The 19,275-nt window shown below is 44.8% G+C and overlaps 1 protein-coding gene across 4 annotated transcripts in view; it reads left to right on the top strand.

The window, feature by feature from the left end:
• The first annotated feature begins 2,546 nt into the window (after positions 1 to 2,546).
• FUBP3 (far upstream element binding protein 3) overlaps positions 2,547 to 19,275 on the top strand; it is a 49,574-nt gene continuing 32,845 nt past the window's right edge. For 2 of the 4 annotated variants that reach the window (XM_032634816.1, XM_032634817.1), the window contains exons 1-2: positions 2,555 to 2,708; positions 14,452 to 14,557. In XM_032634816.1, coding sequence (XP_032490707.1) covers positions 2,625 to 2,708; positions 14,452 to 14,557 — 190 coding nt within the window. In that variant the 5' untranslated portion in view covers positions 2,555 to 2,624. Of the gene's footprint in view, positions 2,709 to 4,329; positions 4,498 to 4,588; positions 4,704 to 14,451; positions 14,558 to 19,275 lie in introns of all 4 variants that reach the window. The other 2 variants (XM_032634818.1, XM_032634815.1) reach the window with 2 other exon arrangements.

The following is a 19,275-nucleotide window of genomic DNA, read 5'->3' as shown; positions in this document are numbered from 1 at the left end:
TTTAGGTGACAGTCTCATATGCAAAGCGAGTCACAACCAGAGTACGTGGATTCTTTTTTAACCTCTGAGAATCTTTTCCTATCCAGTTTGGGCAAAATCATTCTCATTCATTCATTTCAGAAATATTGAGGGCCAACAAAATGCCAGGCATTCTGTTAGGTACTGGGAACAGCAATGAACAAGGCAGGTGCGGTCCCTGCCTCAACAGAGGTTTCATTCTAGTGGAAAAGACAGACAATAAACAAATAATTACACAGTGATTTAAAAACAGTCGCGATTCAGACCTACTGGAGAACGGACTTGAGGATATGGGGAGGGGGAAGGGTGAGTTTTGACAGGGCGAGAGGGAGTCATGGACATATACACACTAACAAACGTAGTAAGGTAGATAGCTAGGGGGAAGCAGCCGCAAGGCACAGGGATATAAGCTCGGGGCTTTGGGACAGCCTGGAGGGGTGGGAGGGGGAGAGTGGGAGGGAGGGAGACGCAAGAGGGAAGACACATGGGAGCACATGTATATGTATAGCTGATTCACTTTGTTATAAATCAGAAACTAACACACCATTGTAAAGTAATTATACCCCAATAAAGATGTTAAAAAAATAAATAAATAAAAAAAAAAATAAAAACAGTCGCGATAAATGCTAAGATGATGAAGTCTACGGTGTTAGTAGAACATAGAACACTGGACCTGACTGGGTCTGGGTCATCCTCCACTTTGATGCCCCCAGAAATAAGTGAGTTGCCCAGAGTTACTCAACAACTAAAAGGGGGAAGAACCAGAACCTCATCCTCTTACTTAGGCATTCTGTGATCTTTGGACCAAACCTTGAACTGTGCCTTATATTTGGGCCAATAACCCTGTTTTCACTCATAGGGAGAGCCAGCTGGAATTTGGATGAACCAACATACTCACCTCAGATTTTTGAAAGTATTCAAAACTCAAGTATCACTGATACTGGGTCAGCAGAACCATCCCTGTTTGGGAAGGTTGATGCCATATCCTTGATTTTTACAAGGATAGCAAATTAAAACACTCAACACACCCAAGCCGGAACACAGATAGATATGTTGGCATGTGTTGGTCCTGCCTCACGATAGCACTTCAAAAACAGCAACACCGCCAACTATGTGCTTTCCTACATGGCTCGAAACATTTTGTCCAAAAGCGATACTCTCCAATATTGCAATTTTGCCAGATTCTTTTATTTTACCATAATCTAGGAATTAATCCGATTTGGCTTTATTCAATTCAAAATAAGTTTCCTAAGCACCTAGGGATACAGGGGAAAATAAGACTCAGTCTCTGCTCTAAAGGAACTCACAGTCTAGTAGTGAATCATTAACAAATGAAGAACTGCTCTTTGATTATTGGCCATTTATTGCTCATACTACTTTCCAAAATCTAAAGTTCTCCCATCATGCTGACATGAGAGCTCAAGAGAAGTCACCTTGAATTTTACTCCTTTATTTCCCCTTTCTTAGTGCTCATCTTCCTTCATAACTTCAAGATGGGCATAAAATAGTTGACAACATGACTCTCCATTAAATTCGATTCCTTGGCACCATAGAGCTTGGAAATATTAATCATGAGGGCAATCTTGTTAATCCAAAGAGGGGCACCTCTATTTGGACCTGCCACTGACAAAATGTGTGTCAAGCCCCTAAGCCTTGTTTCTTGGTGGGGGTGGGGGGTAGCTGTTGGCTCATTTGTAAAATCCACCTCAAAAGCTCAAGTGTGTTCCACCGTTAAGATTCCTTCCCTTGCTTTGAAATATCTATATCTAGTTACCATCATTTTTAAAAGTTACTTAAGCATTCCAAGAAGCCCTCTTGCAATACTGTTTTGACTCAGCAGGCAGGAAAGCAATGATGGTCCTGTGGTATTTCCTGTATCCCCAGAGTCCCAGAGTTCGTGAAGGAATGTGTAAGAGGACACCGCGCTGGCTTTCCAGTAGAAGCGCCCTTCCTAAGCTGTGTCGCTAGGCAACCCCAGGTGTGGCATTAGCCCATCCATCCTCGAGGAAACTGATTACGACGCAAGAATTCGGGCCCAGGACTCTGTAAACGTGGGTCAGTATTTTGTGGTGCTGTTCCTTGCCCTCCAGCCTCCCTCTGGGTCCTCACGGTGCCATTTCAAAGCGCTCAGTCCCAGTATTCCTAATCGATGGTCATTTCTGAGAGGGGCAGCCAGGGTGCCGTCTAGGGAAAGCCAGGTCACTCCTCTCTGGGTTTCCAAACGGTCGACAGCCGGACACCTCGCGACACACACACACACACACACACACACACACACACACGCCTCAAGGGTCTGTCACGACATCATCGACGGCCCTCGACCAAATCGCGTCTGGGAATGGCGGGATCGGCGGGATCGCAACCTATCCCTCGAAACCAGATGGCAGCCTCGCTCGCAGGGCCCGCCCCCCACTTCCGGCCGGACCGCGGTCACGTGCCCTGACCCCGCCCCGCAGACGCGGCTCCTCTCGCGTCGGCGAGCGTCCCGGCTCCCCTTCCGCCGGAAGTGGGGCGACTTTCCCTTTCCGGCTACGGGTCCCCAAGCGGAGCGGGAGGCCCGACGGGGGAGCCGAGCGGCGGCGGCGGCGGCGGCGGCGGGGGCGGTAATGGCGGAGCTGGTGCAGGGGCAGAGCGCTCCGGTGGGGATGAAGGCCGAGGGCTTCGTGGACGCTCTGCACCGGGTCCGGCAGGTACGGGCGCGGCAGGCTGGTAGGAGCACGGGAGCCTGAGGCGGGGCCGGGTCGGGCCTGATGGGGAGAAGGGGGTCCGGCCTGGGGGCGGGAGGTAACCTGGGCTGACGCCCCAGCTGGGCTCGGCCTTTCCTTGTGGCTCCTGCAGCCGAGAGGAGCCGAGGGATGAGGCGCCACTGGGAGGCCCAGGCCCAGCCTGTCGGGCCGGTCTCCCAGGTGCCTGCAGCCGCTGGGAAAGGATTTGTCCGGGACGCCTGGCCCTGTCGCGTCCCCACGCCGGGGCTGGACCCGCAGGGCAGCCAGCGTGGGGTTCTGAGGTTTACGGGGGTTGGGGGCTAGGGGAGCTCACGGCGAGGACCCGGTCTAGACAGAAAGGGGCTGTCTCAGGCCCAGTAGCTTTTTAAAACTTGGAAAACATCCTCTTCAGACTTATTATATTTCGAGGGTGGAGTGGAAGGAATTCGAGGGTATTTTACTTTCGAGGGTGCTCTGGGAGAGGAGAGAAAGGAGAGAAAGAAAGATGTTAGATAGGTGTGGGTGGTCCATAAGACGTAGAAATTCCTTATGGGCAATAGTTTTTCCTCTTTCAGGGAGCATGTGATATGAAGTCATTCCAGCAGTGAAACTTGACCATCTGACAATGTCGTGCATTTTGTCAGAGTTAAATAAACTGATTTTTAAGAGGTTGCAAGCTTCCCTGGAGAATGCATATGGGACCTGCCAGAAATACTCTTTGGTTTCTGGTATGATGTTTAGAACAGAACATGTCCTTGTATTGTGTGTGAAGCTTACTGAACTTAAGTGTTAGCTCTAACACTTAAATTTCTTCTGCTGAGTGTCTTATACTCATCGTCTCTTCCTATTTAATTGTAGGCATACTAACGGATACTTTAAAAGCTGGGCTATAACTAATTACTGCTTGATTCCTAACAGAAAGCTACAGGACTCATTGTATTAGAAGAAAGCCTCCACTCGGTCGCTTGAAGATATGGTCTTTACACCTCTTTCCAGTATTCCAGGGGAGGGAACCCTACCTGTTTCCCAGATACTGACTTTTCATTGTAATACTGATGCTCCTATAGACATTACATTGGATCCCAGAAGTTTCCAAACCTGTGGTTCCGCCTAAAACTTTATCCGATGACTTGTTACTTACTGCCTAGGCACCAACCAATATATAGTGAGTATCCATCTTACTTAGACTTCAGAGCCAACCAGTGGCTGTAATGGATGAACAGTGCCATCCAGCTCCCCTTCCAGCACTCGGCTTGCCGGCGTGTTACACTGCTCTCCTCTACAGTACAGGGTCCTGAACCTTGTTTCTCACTGGCTACTAATATGTAATGGCTTTCACTCTGTGCTGATGTGTGACAGTCACCTTGTCGGCCTCTGTATCCAGGAAGAATTATAGTCACTACCCTAAAGAGCTCAGATCCTCAGTTTGCAGAAGGCCTGTAGTTGAACATAAAATGAATTTTGAACCATTGAGAAGACTTTCTGCTTCTCTTGAGCCAGTGGTTGAACTCATATTCTTGGACAACCTGCTCAAGAGGGAGGGAGACCCTCTGTTAAATGCTGACCTAATGTGGATTGTTGAAGCAGTGGTGTTTACTACTAGCAGAGGAAACTTCACTGGAAATGTTCCCAGCTCTGAAAGGCACCATTGACTGGAGCAGTTGTAAGCCCAGTGGAGACAGTGCTGTAAGTGCATTACTTCCGAATATTCACAGCTGGAGGGCGATACTATCTCCAAGGATTTGATGGCCTTTAAAAACTAAAGAAAACACAGGTTTGTGGGTAATTTTAGGTTTATTTGTAGATTTGCATTGGGCAAGAATTGAATGTTAGAAATCTAAAATATTGTGTGCTTATATCCATAGTAAAGCTTACCTCGAAGGGGCTCATATCATTTGGGCATCTGATGATGGTGGTTCTGCCTCGCCATTGTATACACAGCATGTTGCAGAAATGTGATTTTCCCCCCAGTAACTGGAGGTAAAAGACAGTGCATTTCTTTATTTAAATGATTGGAAAGCTTTCTCTCCTCTTAGGTGTCCTCGTAAACACCAGGGGCAGTCTGTAAGGCCCTCAAGTTTGTCAGGGAGCAGTAAGCTGTCTGGTGCCCAGTTTATCCAGAATATCACAGCAGAGTCTGAGTTGACCCTGATGGGATTTGAACCTGCAGTTTCTATTAAGTCTGATATGTAGAGTCCAGTACCTAATCCACTAAGCTTCCCTCCTGGCATGTTGAAGCCTCCTTTTGTATCCTTTGGACTCTTTCCAACAAAGGGAACCAATGGTTGCTGTTAGATCACTCTAAGCATGGTATTCCTAGATCTGAAGGGAGTCTCTGAAGATGTCATGTAAAATTTAAAATTTCTGCAGCAGTGTCAAGTCCAGTGAGCTAATAGTGTTTGGCCAAAGGGATAACATAGCCATTTTGTAGGGAAGTACACAAATGTAGAAATGTGATCTGATTCAGTCCCACTGGTGAAGATCTAAAACTGCCGGGTGTTTAAAAAAAAAAAATCATGTCCATTTCTCTGAAGTCATTGGCTGGTTAGCAAAAATAAAGTGTTTTTTCAATTCTTCAACTCGTTGTTTAGAGAGCGCAGGATCCTAATAAGAATGGGATATGGACTTAAAGCCAGATTATCCTGTTCTGTGGCCACACTGCACCTCTAAGCTGACTACTGTCTGTCAGGCTTTCAAGGGGACCTCATGGAGATTATGGATGAGAAGATACAAATCTGTTTTGTTTAGCTTTTCTAAAAATATAAAAGAGTTCCTGGAAAGCCCACTGCTGATAGTTTAGTGGCATCCGTCACCAGGTGCACCCATTCGCATGTTAACAGGATGATGTCACACCACGGTGTACTTCACATTCCCAGCAGCCTTCCTTCCACGAGCTGGACCAACCGCCTGCCAGTCATCACCCAAATAGACATTCTCTTATCAAACTGCTAGGGCTTCTTAGGACTTTAAGCTCCTATTTTGACCTAGACCCAGTCATTGCCTCTGCACTGCATAATTCTAGAGTGTTCTATTCACATAAATATGGTGTTAATTGGTACCTCATGGAGTTGGGCATCATGGTGATTCTGCTCTCAAATGACTGTGACCAAGGCACTGAAGAGTCAGTGGACAGATTTTAAGGCCCAGAGCCTACTCTATACTAGCACTGTTTTTTGGAACTGTTTGGTTGGTGTGGGGCCTCGGAAGTTCCACAGTCCTGCAGAAAATGCTTCCCAGTGCTGCTGTTTCACACTTCGAGCCTGAGCAGTAGATGATTTGGCACATGTGCTGTATAGAAACACTACATTTCCTTTAAAAGAATGTGCCACCCCCATTTAAAGAAAAGGCCTGTGTTCATTGACTGTTGGGCACTCCTTGAGAGATACTGCCTTCTCTCACCTCATATGTGATGTTTGTGCCTCATGGCAGAGTCACGTATGCTGAATGCTCAGTGGCTTTAAGTTTACTCCACTGAGACTGTCTTAGACGTGCCCAGTGGTTGAGTAGCTCAGATCATCATTTCACAAGGGACTAACTCCTGCATGTACATTCATTTGAACTTTCTCGGACATTTGAAGAAAACCAGTGTCTGCAGGACATCTATGGGTTGCTCTGTGTCTTTGCTTTGATGGGACCAGTAGAGTACCCTACAGAGAGCGAGTTCTTGTTTAAGGGTTTTCATGATGTGACTGAGCCCATTTGGGTCACCGCACTTTTTTTTTTTTTTCTGTTGTGGTACGCGGGCCTCTCACTGCTGTGGCCTCTCCCGCCGCGGAGCACAGGCTCCGGATGCGCAGGCTCAGCAGCCATGGCTCACGGGCCCAGCCGCTCCACGGCATGTGGGATCCTCCTGGACCGGGGCACAAACCCGTGTCCCCTACGTCGGCAGGCGGACTCTAAACAACTGCGCCACCAGGGAAGCCCTGGGTCACCACACTTTAATGGAAGCACTGAACTTCATATTTGGTATTGAAAAGTAGATGGTATGCCTCTGTATGCCTCTAATGCTTTTCTGATATTCAGCTGGGACTTCTTTATCTTTCTTTTAAAATCTGATAACCCATGTGTATCATCAAAGTAAGGTTTCTTAAGTCCCAAATAAAAATTTGCCTAGACCAGAGTTTTCAGACTGGTGGCTTGTGGGCTGGAGAAGGCTCAGAGCGGGCCTGCAGGCATGCTTTGTTTGACCACACGCTGCCAACACTTAGAAACTAGAACAATTTCACGTAAAAAGTGAGATTTTTATCTAATACTTGGCCATACTGCTCCCACGTTCTGCAGTGACTATTTGGCAGGAGCTGGGTAGCAGCTGCCCCTTTGCACGGGGCATTGACTCTTCGAGTTGCCTTTGTTCTCGCCACTTTGCTTTTGTTCTGCACTGCCCATCGGGATGCCTAGTCAGCAGCTTTTTTTCCTCATCCTTTTCCAAATTGTGAGCCCATACAATAATTTAAATTTCTAATGGAAAGAGCTCTGGTGGAGAGTTAAGAGATCTGAGTCTCCTGCAAGTAGCTGCATGACCTTGGGCTAGGTTGGCCTTTCCCAGCATTTGATCTACAAGCTGTTCATAGATCTTCCATGGTAAAGGGCTCATGGACAGAGAAGTCTGGGGGATACAGGGTTAAATAAAGGTGAATTGGCTTCTTTACTGCAGGACTTCTCAGAGCCCTGAGTATGCTTCTGTGCATTAAGTCCTACTAGGGTTTGGGATATGCATTTTAAATATACCCAAGTTCTGTCACTTCATACCCTCTTTTCATAAAACCAAATCACCGTCTGTGGATCAAACTTCAGGAAATATTAAGCTAGATAATCTCAGTGGTCCCTTCAAGCTCACCAACATTCAGAGCTTCCATCCAGCTAGATCTGAAAAAAGTTTTGGCCATATTATTTTGGTTTTTACTTTCTAATGTGTTGTGTCGCGTGTCTGTTCGAGCTCCCCTCTCCCTAGCTTTGCTGTGCAGTTCTTTAACTCTGTTAATCATCCCTCTTGAAAATGTTTTGCATTTAGAGTTTTGTTTAAAGACACTTGGTAAAGAATAGCCAGTACTTCTGGAGGCATGAACTACATTTTTATCCTAGTATCAGGTGATAGCAGATCACTTGCAAGACTGAGTACTGTTCATGGAAATTGTGATGGGGATTGCCTGCTGCTGTTTGAGGATCTGCTGAGTCCAAGGCCTCTTGCTGGATGCCGGGCCAGTGTAAAGATAAATAAGACAAGTTTGTTGCTGGTTTTATCTTACCGTGGAATTAGATCCTCACAACAACCGAGTGAAATAGTCAGGACAAGGGTTATAATTTTCATTTTATATTTGGAAATAATAAGCCAAAGGGAGATAAAGCGGTATTCTCGGAGGCACACAAACAGTTAATATATGCAGTAGTTCTTGGACCCATGTCTTCTGCATTCTAAGAGGGACTCGGTTCCTTTGCAGAGATAGTTGGGTAGCTTTCCATCTCAATGAGAATTCTGCAGCAGAATCTTCAAAGCATCAAAGGGATGCTGGTGGAATTAGATGGGACATAGGGGAGAAAACTAATGGTCATGTCATCTTGAGGGTCTTTGGAGGGGGGATCCTAGCTGGAACAGTATTTCAGCTTGGAGCCTCAGCTGGTCATCTTAGCGTTTTTCCGACAGGCTTCTCCATATTCACTTTAATTTTAGCAAACGTTTAATGAGTACTTTCTATGTGCCAAACACATTGCTGTGCATTAGGGAAGTTCTTGAACTTGTTTTGGAGCATAGACCTTTTCAAGACTTGAAAACTTTGAACCGCTCCTCAGAAATATTTAAATAGTTTTATGTAATTTCAGGAGCTTCATGAATTCTCTAAGCTAATCCCTGGAGCTCCCAGTCAAGGAACCTTTGTCCTGGGAGTACCGAGATGATTGAGACAGGTCCGCACCTCAAAGAGCTCCCTGTCATGGGGAGACAGTATAACCAGCAACTTTCTCAGTGAGGTCACGCTATTTAAAGGTAGTTTGTAAAGTGCTTTGCAAACAGATAAGGGAGTATTTAATTCTCCCCAAATGTGGGTGGCATGAAGTTGTCAGCAAAAGCTACTAAGAAGAGCTGATATCTTATTTGATTGACATATAGAATTCCTTGTTTTGGTTAATGCCAGTTAACAGGGCAGAATCAGCCAGGGCCCCATCTCTAATGACAACAATAGCTACCATTCATTGAGCTCGTGTTGTGCTGGGTGCCAGGCAAGGACTTTCATATAAGTTCTCTCATTTGATGGTTGCAGAATACCCAAGAGGTAGTATAGTGCAGTGGTTATTAAGGCTTTGGATTCAGTCTATATAAGTTCAAGTTCTGGTTCTGCCAGTCACTAGCTTAGTGACTTCAGATAAGTTATCTACCATCTTTAAACCTCAGTTTCCTCATCTGTAAAAGGGAGATCATTGGTGGTGGCTATATCTATCTATCTATATCTATATAGATAGATACTTTTTTTTTTTTTGGAATAGCTAACATTAGAAGTTAGGAGGTTACCCTTGGGAGGTGGAGGTGGGTAGTGACTGAAGGGGTCGTGAGGCAGCTTCGGGGGTTCTGTTCTGTTTCCTGATCTGGATGCTCGTTGCACAGGCATTGTTTTAGTACGTGAAGATTCAGGCTGTCAACTCACCCATGTACTTTTTTTGTATTATTATTTTATTATTTTTCAATAGAAGGTTAAACTTAGCAAACATTTCTCGTTCCTTACCACGTGCCCAGCGTTGTTCTGGGTGCTTTACATTGTTATCTTGGTATCCCCATGGGTACAATTCTAGGCAGACTGGCTCCAGATCCCACAGAATTGAGCTCCTGTCTGAGGTCACCGTGAAGATGAAATGAGGGCACCATCAGGCACTTAGTAAGTGCACAATGAATTTGATACACTGCTGTCTTCATAGTAACCTAGGTGGTGGGTGCAGAATGAGGACTTGCCTCTGTGCACCGTGGCTCCACACCTGCCCTCTGAGACTTGCTCACCCTCAGCCACTGGGCTCGACCGCTCTGGCCACATACTGTGTCTTCCTGCTGTGGAGAGTAGAGACTTGCAGTCTAGTCTGTCAGTTTGCCAGGGCAGGGCCACCCTGGGTGACTTTAGAGCAGAGGTTCCAGGGAAGCAGGTTGGGTTGGTTCCTCCTCCCTAAGTGGTGGTGTGAGCTCTCACCTCTGCTTTCGAATCGACAGTGACTATGTTGAATGACGTGGACCCAATCAGCGTGTGGATGACAGCGTGTGGATGACTTGCCGCCATTCAGATAGGTTTGCCTGTTTCCATTTAGTGTAAAGTTTTATTAAATGTGAAGTTGTGGAAATATTCACAGCTTTCTGTTCGGGTTTATAGGGTGAGCTACTCTGATTACACAGCTTAAAGATGTGCACTGGGAATAATTAATTGCCATGTTTCCTAACGTTAGTGAATCGTGTACCACCTTTATTATGATTTTTGTCATATCATTGAACCCTCAGTATTCTATTTACTTTGTATTTTAAAATCATTTAAAATTTAGATTTATTTAAAATATTTTTGAACATTCATCCATGCACCTCCCCAAATTGCTTTGTACTCTTTAGAAAACACTGGTTTAGTTCATCCCTGCATTTTACAGGGAGCGAGACCACTGAAGGTCTTGCCCAAGGTTGTACACCGGAAGAGCCAGCTGGAAAACCAGGACTCCTGACTGATTCCTGGTCCAGTGCTCCGCTCCTCCACATTTCCACTGACTACTGGCAGTGGAGGTTAAATGTCTATGACGTTGATTTATATTTCATCTATTAGCTGTGCTGAAAATAGCACAGGTAGTGAGGTAACCCATTCTTGCTGCCTCCCCCCAGAAAGGGGGGAAAGTGAATCAAGTAGCAGAAAATCGGTAGCAGCGTCCCCTCAAGGTCTTGCTTTCAGATAAGCAGTGGAGTGGCCTTGGTTTTCCTGGAATATCGTGGCTTCTGTGACTATTTTCTGGCTTACACCATTATTAACTGAAAATGTACCTCACTTCCCTTAAGCAGCTACTTACTGTTCAGAATGGTCAGTTATGGACGTGAGGAATTACTTGACTTCTGTGTACTGGAAATCATTAGGTTTTAAGTCCTCGGGAAGTGACTATGTTTAAGAAAGTATTAGGTGGAGGAAAGGGAGTTAGCCTAGTGCTGTGGCCAGTAGCATGGACTCTGGAGTCAGGCAGGCCTGGGCTTCAGTGCTGCTTCTGCCATTTATAAGATGTGTGACTTTGGGCAGGTCACTCAGCCTCTCTGAGCTTCACTTTTCCTTGTCCTAAAGTGAAAATAATAATACTAACCTCCTAAAGAATCATCGTGAGGAATAAATGAGATCGCATCTTTAAAATGTTCTTAGCAGAGTGCCTACACATAGTAAGCACTCGTTGAATTTTAACTCATTATTTTAGTAGGCATTTAAAATCATGTCTTAGAACAAGGCTGCATTTGTATGAATAAAGGAATGCATTGTTTCTTTATAGCATATTGTAATATAATATATAACGTGATACCAATGTAAGTTATGGTATAATTGTATATTATAATGTTAAACTCACATCTAACACTTGTTTAGCCGCAGTTCAAATGCAGTTATTGACTTCAGAGCTACACCTCTTAACCATTATCCTGTAATGCTTTTCTCTTAGTGAAAATTTCCCAAATTATAGATAACCTGAGGCAAACATGATTTAAAAACAAATCTGAAATCCTCGGTCACATTTTAGAAGGTCGCATGTTGATTTAATCAAAATTAGGAATAGAAAACGATTGTGACACTTCTGGCATATCAGCTTTGGGGAAAAAATTACGTTCCAGCAATATATGAAACATACCATATAAATTATAAGGAACGCCAAGGACTCAGGAATGACATCTGAGCTAATTTGGAAGGAAGGGAAGAGGTCTGGAAGCTAAGAGGTCTCATCAGAAGAGGGTAGAGAGAGTGCCAGATATGTAGAGCTTACATTTAGGGTCCTGTCTTTGAGGGTGATCTGACACGCACACTACTGGGGGACTCCACTGATAACCATAACCTTTTCTCTTGTGTTTTGGGGTCGTCGTCACTGTCTCTTGGCAATGTTTTGGTCTGTCTTCAAACAGACAACTGGGCCAGTAATCTTGAAAACCCTCACATTGGCCATTTACTGCTCAGCTTTTTGGGCAGACGAAAGGGTCTCGGTGGGGCATAAGCCACTGCAGTGTTCTCACGTTTTAATCTGCCTGCTTCCCGAGCTGAGTCCTTAAAGATAAGTTTTGCATCTTAAGTAAGTAGCCAACCTCCACAAGCTTATCCAAAACACATACGGAGAGCAAGGTTGAAAGCTGGTGGTAGAATGCTGTTAGGCGAGATTTATACAGTATTCTGTTTTAGAGCAAATGCTCACTTGCCTTGAAATTTGAATATAAGAGATGGGGTTTCTATCAGCTGTCTTAGTATTTTAATTATTTAACTTAAAATAGTGTTTTTCAACAAGCACCTGTCCAGGCTACCACCATCTGTAGCCTAGACAGGGCAAACATTTTCTTCAAAAGTCCGTAGTAGGAAATCCCTGGTGGTCCAGTGGTTAGGACTCTGCGCTTTCACTGCCAAGGGCCCAGGTTCAGTCCCTTTTCGGGGAACTGAGATCCCACAAGCCACGTGGTGCGGCCAAAAAAAAAAAAAAGTTCAGGTAGTGAATTATTTATATATATATATATATATATATATATATATATATATATATATATATATACTCTGCACACCATATGATCTCTGTGAATGGGTGTGGCTGTGTTCTAATAAAACTTTATTTACCAAAGCAGGTATTTCACCAGCTGGGGTTTGCTGACTCCTGGCCTAGAATACCTCCTAAATGGTCCTGCTACTCTTGTCCCCTTAGAATCTTTTGATATTTTCCTTGTCCAAGGGCATTTTTCAAAATCATAACTCAGCAGGTTACTCCCCTTACTAAGCCTTGTAATTGCTTTCCATCACCCTTCATATAAAATCCAAGCCCCAGAATTCCCTGGTCCAGTAGTTAGGACTCCATGCTTCCACTGCAGGGGGGCACAGGCTCCATCCCTTGTCGGGGAACTAAGATCCTGCAAACTGCGAGGTGCAGCTAAATACATACATAAACATAAATAAATAAATAAGTGAATAAATCCAAGCCCCTTCCCATGACCTCTGAAGCCCTATGTGAACTGCCCTTGCCTACCTCTTGGAACACATCTAGTTCCTTCTGTTCTAGTGACGTCAGCTTACCTATCAAGCTTCCTCCTGCCTCAGGGCCTTTGTACAAGCTGTTCCCTCTGCCTAGAATGCTCTTCCTCGTCATTTAGGTGTCAGATCACATCTCACCTCACAGCAGCCTTCCCTGATCTCCCTGTTTAAAGTAGCTCTCCTGAGGACTCTGTATGTCCTTGTCTTCTCTTATTAGTATCAAGCTTATCACCAGCTGAAATGATCAGTTTACTGATTAGCTCGTGTACCTGTGACTCCCCACTGACTGCCGACTCTGGGAGAGTAAGGACCTGCTTATTCTTGTTCACTGCAGGGCCCAGGACATAGACACTAAGCACTTGTTGGGTGAGTGGCCTTCTTTTACAGCCCTGGTATTTGTGAAGGGCTGGTATCTTTCTCGTGTACAGAGCTCCTTTGTGTTCAGAGAATGTTGTTATCTCTTCAAAAACTATGAAGCAGATGGTATTATACCCAGAGGATCTTAGGCAGAGAGGAAGGGGACTTGCCCAACACCGCAGAACTAGGAAGTGAAAAGGACGGGACCTGACCCGGGATACCTGACGTTTAAATTCTGCCTTAGGTTTTCAGTGTCATGATTGTCTGGTTGTTTATTTGTTTAGTTTCTGTTGGTCCCAGAAAGTCTCAGAATTCTGGGCACATTTGGACAACCTCAGGAAAACTACCACTGAAGACATAGGTCTGGGACATCTATGCTGGCTGCCCTTAATCCAGCCTTGCTTGTTAGGCTTCACTGAGGGACTAACATGAAGACCAGTTGTAAATATTCCTTCGATTAAATCAAAGAGTTAATTTATTGTGAAAATCGAGTTTAATTCCTAATGGAAACAAAGCAGATAAGTGTAGGAAGCTCTACGTAGCATTTGTTTCTAGGGGAAAAATTGAAGAGCTATGTTCTGTTCTTTGATGATGAATGTTAGGAGTTAGAATAGCTCTCAGAGGTTATCTCGGTTTCTCCAGCACAGGAATCCTTCCAAACTAGTCTGGACAGATGGTCATCCCCCTGCTGTTTGAACTTCCAGTGAAGAGCAGCCTGTTGTTTTACGTTTCTGTAGATCACCTCATCACTTCATAGGGGTGAAAGTCAACAGGACGAATATATTCCTGAAGAGCTGTCAACATTTGAGCACACACGGCCTTTTAAATATTGCTGCGGAATTGGTTCCTTCAGGGAATCCTGTGCTGAAACCTTTTGAACAAAGTCCTTCATGTTCTTGGCCTGTTCTTTTCCTTAAAGTGTGGTATACCTATATTTTAAGTGATGACTTGAAAATTTGCTTGTAGAAGACACATTTCTGGAAGTTCATGACTAAGACGAAAAGGGAACCCAGTTAATAGTGCAGAGTCCATGTCCTGTCACAGCATCGCTTTACATCAGTCTCCGTCGGGGGGAGAAATGGGGTAACGGCCCTTTAAAGAAGACTCTCGTCTTTCTCCCTCGATGGAGCCATGATTTGTTACTGAGTATTTAAATCTGATTCTCTCTGTAGATTGCTGCTAAAATTGATTCAATTCCTCACTTGAATAATTCCACACCTCTAGTGGACCCCTCAGTGTATGGCTATGGAGTACAAAAACGGCCCTTGGATGATGGAGGTAAGTTGCTGTAAATACCTTTGCCTTTCAGGTGGTAGTGAACCTGCCAGTTAAGCTGGAGTCTGTGTCAGCCATTTCCTTAACAGCTTTCTCCAGCGTCACTCTCTGAAGAAGAATGCTTGCGGGGAAGTACTTAAGATGATTTTCCTCAGCAGTTCTACGGTATTTGAGTTCTTACTTGCCTTGATAATACAGGAAGTCTTTTCGGCTGGGCTGTAAGGTAAAAGACAGTCTTCGAGCATCGGCTTGGAAATAATTGGACTGATTCGAGAGTTTTGCTTGATTTAGCCCTCAGTTATTCCTCAGTGCACACGTGAGAATTGAAGTTCCCACTTTTCTCCAAAGAAAAGCTGAGATTTGGTGCATGGCTCTGTGGAGGCTGTGGCTACATACTGACCTTAAAGAAAGGAAAGGGGAGTGATGACCTTTTTTCAGTTTATCTGCTGGGTTTTTTCCACCATTCCCATTTATAACAGGCTCTTTCTAGCAGCATCCATTTTTCTTTCATTCATTCTTCGTTTATTTCATTGGTTTGTGGATATACCCTACTCATCCCCAAAAGAATTTGAGACCACTTAGAAGTGCATCATTACCAGCACTTTGGCAAAGAGTATCAGATGTGTTTCTGCAGAGAACTTGGACTTCCTTTATCACATTTCATCTCCCGCAAAGTAGCTCTGTAAAAGGGATTCTGAAGTACACTAGATTGCATGTAGTGGGTGGGCCAACGTCTTCTCTTCCTGTCCTCAATCTGCATATGTACCCAGCCACGTATGTGTGTTCATATTTCTGTGGTACCTTATTAAGTGAAAAACAGTCAAGGTATACAACAGTATATACTTTGTAATCTCCCAAAAAAAAGTGCGTGTTTCATGTTCATAGAAAAAATGTCGTTTGGCATGACTAATTGCTCTGGTCTTTTTGGAGATTCTAAAAGAGAGAATCTTTTTTGTAAGTGGGAACCTTTTTGGAATAATTACATAGACTCACACGGTGCAGATTCTAATGGAATAACCCGCAATTTGGGTGTAAAAGTTGTCTATTTAAAAAAATTATTAATGTTTATGGTCACTCACAGAAAATCTACCCCAGGGCCACTGGAACTAAGGTGAACATTTACACTGCTACTCTGAAACGGTATCTTGTGGTCATCTTACATTTGATTGGCGTTAGTGATTTCTTAGACCAAACATGAGTGATTGCATTATCTACATTTTTGCCTCAGCAAAAAGCTGTCATGCAAAGCAACCTTTTTTACCTTTTCGGGGCACTCATGTTTCAGTTCCTCTTATGGGACATCAATATAAAAATAACAGTAAGTTGTCTGGCTCTGAGCATATGTCTCATTAATGGACAGTGTGTCTCTCTGGCCCACCATTTCCAGAAATTGAGATCAATACATTCCACGACTCTCAGCCTTGTTTTCACCCACCGCGTAGAGTTGAAGTGTAAAACTTGTGCCCACAGAGAAGAGTATCACTATGTCCTTTGCATAATGAATGCCTGAAAATTTACAAGTGAAACCTCTGGCATCTTGCAGACTTTTTTTCTCCCATTAATCCTTTGCACACCCATTTGAAAGACTGTTGCTCGTTAAGTCACCAGTAAGTCCAGAATCTCACTTGAAACTCCATTATTATATGTGTATCGTCACCTTTTTTTTTTTTTTGAGAACCATAATTTTTTGCGTTTTGGGGTACTAAGTTCTTGTGATTAGAGAATAAATCCACTTTTTCTTCCCCCCAAATATTAAGTCTCATTTAGTAGGAAAGAACCGAGGGAGACCCTTTCCGCCTTGAACCACGTCTCCAGTCATCCCCAGGCCTGTGTTTTACCATGACGACAGACTGTATTTGAAGTATGAGAAATTTCTCTCAGGCTTTTTACGTTCTACATAACGGTTTGATAAAGCTAATCCTCTCTTCTGTTTAAATAACAGAATTACACAAATTGTTTGTTTTTCTCCAAGTTGGTCTCTTTGTGTAGAGTTTGAGATTTGCTGTGGACCTTAAGGAGAGCTGGGCATCTGGGGCCTGCCCCAGCCTCTTGTCAGTTGTCTCCTGACAGGGGTGAGGTCACTGGGCCAGTTCTGTTCTCTTGAATAAATATGTGGATAAACAGACCCTGTCAAGGAAAGTGATGTTCGTGTTTACCCAACAGCTTTCTAAGGGTCACAGGCTTGCTGTTTGTGAGAAGAAAGTTTAGAAAAGCAGAGACGAACAGCAAGCAGGAACACCGGCACTTTTTTCTTAGCAATAAAGATTTCCGAGGGCTTTGCAGTTTTTTGTTTGTTTTGGCTTGGGATTTTTTGAGGGACGTTCATCAGATCACCTCTTTAGCAATGTGAACTTGCAGACTTTCCCGTGAAGCCAGGTTCTTTGACCTCTGGGAGGTTAAAGTTCAGTCCCCTAGAAGTTTTTGGAGGTGTTATTTGGGTCTGTTTAAAGGTACTTCAACTCTTAAGTCAACCATAAAGAACCTTAACATAGGGCTTACTCAGGACATTGAGATGTGCAAACATGTATACGAATGGGAGGATTTTTTAGAGTGCTAGGCAGTAAAACAGGAGGAAAGCGATTTGAGTTCATTGTGTTCTGATGTAGAAAGCGATTTGGGTTAGTTGTGTTCCAAGGCAGTGGTGAGTTGTCCGTCAAGCTGCCAGTTGATGAGCTCACCTGGAACCCAGCAGGAGCTTTGCACCCAGCGTCCAGAGCCTGCCTTGGTCCCTGATCTGGGAAGAGCAGTCATCCTGCTGCCCTCCCCCTCTGGGTCAGGTCATTTTCACTGTCAGCGTCTTCCGTCTTGGCACCCACGCTTTCTCACGGTTTTTGAGGTGTGCCCTACGGATTCGAGAAGCTCCCTGCTGGTCTTGGTGTGACAGTGGTTCCATCCAGTACTTCCTTCATGCTTCTGCTGGAGCCCATCGAACCAGTTCCATCCCTCTGCTCTATGACTTGTGGCAGCTTCCGGTAACCAGGGGGGCCCAGCCCTTCCTAACCTGGCCTCCGCCTCCTGCCCTTCCAGTCTCGCTCCCCCGTTTTGCACTCTGCAGCGGCCTAGTCAGCTTTCTTCTCTTTGCTCTCCCAGAAGCACTCCCCCCATCCCAGCCCTTTACCTGACTGACTCCTGCTCACGCTCCGTCTCGGATGTGATGTGACTCCCTCCTGGCAACCTGTTCTCATCCTCACCTTTTGACTTTCTTCAGTGCCCCGCTCGCGTGCCCCCTCAGGGTGCCCCCTCCCTTCTTTCGTTTCCTTCGTCCCCTTTACTCCTTCCTCCCTCCCTGTTCCCCCTCTTCCTCCCGTTCTCACATGCCCACCTCATCGGGAAATAATATATGGCACTCTGCTCTGAACTTCGACAGCAGTTCACTTGTCCCCTCCTTGGGGCGCATTTCATCTTCTTTATTCTGCAGGTGACGGGAACGTCACGTCCCTCTCCTACCAGATTCCACGTGCCGTGATCATAAAGACAGTTTATTTCCCTACCTACCTCATGCAGTGAATGAATAAGTGCTTGATACCTGAGTTCTCCCTCTGTGTATCCTATGATAGCATTTAGGAAATTTTGTGAAAAGGAAGGTCCAAATTTAAGAGAATAGTATTAGCTAACTGATTTAGAAATGCAAGTTTAACTTTAATCTAAATCAGAAGTCGGCAGACTTTTTCTTAAAGGGCCACATAGTAAATATTTTAGGCTTTCAGGCCGTATGGTCTCTGTCCCACCGACTCAGCTCTGCCATTGGCACTCGAAAGCAGCCTTAGACAGTACGTGTACAAATGAGCATGGCTGTGTCCCAATAACTGGTTGTTTACAGAAGTGGAAAGCTGGCCCTCAGGCGTAGTTTGCCAACCTCTGATCTCAAATCAGCCTTGTCAAATGATTAACTCTAATACTTGCTTAATCGTCAGTTAGGAAGGTGTACAGAGGGTCCCCACTCCCCTAATTTCCTTAAACAAATCTCCTTGTCTCAGGTTCCACTCTCTGTCTTGACTGCTGGAGAAAACAAGTGGTTTCTACTATTTACGTAGAGCTGGTTGACAGATGGAAAAGGCACTCTTCCCATTGTCCCCGCCATATTCCGAGGGGCAATGAAAGCATCTTCTCCAGTTTTTTTTTTTACTCTGGGAGAGTTTTAGGTAATCACGTGCCCTTGAGCTTTTTTAGTTCAAACAGACCACACTCTCTTCCTGTCTAATCTGTAAAGAATGGCACCAAAATCAGAACTTGGGGTGAATAAAGCACCATTCCTGCCATTGCAAAGGGTCGGGGTTGGGGGGCGGGGAGTGTTATGCTAGTGACTTTGAAAATATGCCTGCCTTTTCTACCAGAGACTTACCTTTGATACTTACGTAATACCATCTTAGATTTACCACACTTTCTGGTCTTCTTGTGGAATGAAGGAAGGAGAATTTTTAGGGGGTACTACCAAATGAATGATTTACAGGAAGATCGGAATAGAATATCTCTATGGTCCTTTCCAAGTTTTATTTCAGCACTTGTGGCATAGGGCAAGGAGAAGGAGGAAAAAAGAGTGAGGAGGAAAGAACGTTTTAAATTCAGAGACTTTCAGAGACAGAAGGGGGATGAGAGGTGCCCGTGCTCGGGAGCGGCGAGGGCCAGTGTTCCTGCAGCTGCATGGCAGGGGCGTCCGTGCAGCTGCAGGCACGGAGCCTGCACCACCTCAGGCAGGATCCTGCAAGGGCCAGAGCCTCTGC

The sequence above is a fragment of the Phocoena sinus genome, chromosome 6 (assembly GCF_008692025.1).
Source record: "Phocoena sinus isolate mPhoSin1 chromosome 6, mPhoSin1.pri, whole genome shotgun sequence".
Taxonomy (NCBI): Eukaryota; Metazoa; Chordata; class Mammalia; order Artiodactyla; family Phocoenidae; genus Phocoena; species Phocoena sinus.
The sequence above is the reverse complement of the archived record's forward strand: the minus strand, read 5'-3'. Positions and strand labels throughout refer to the sequence as shown.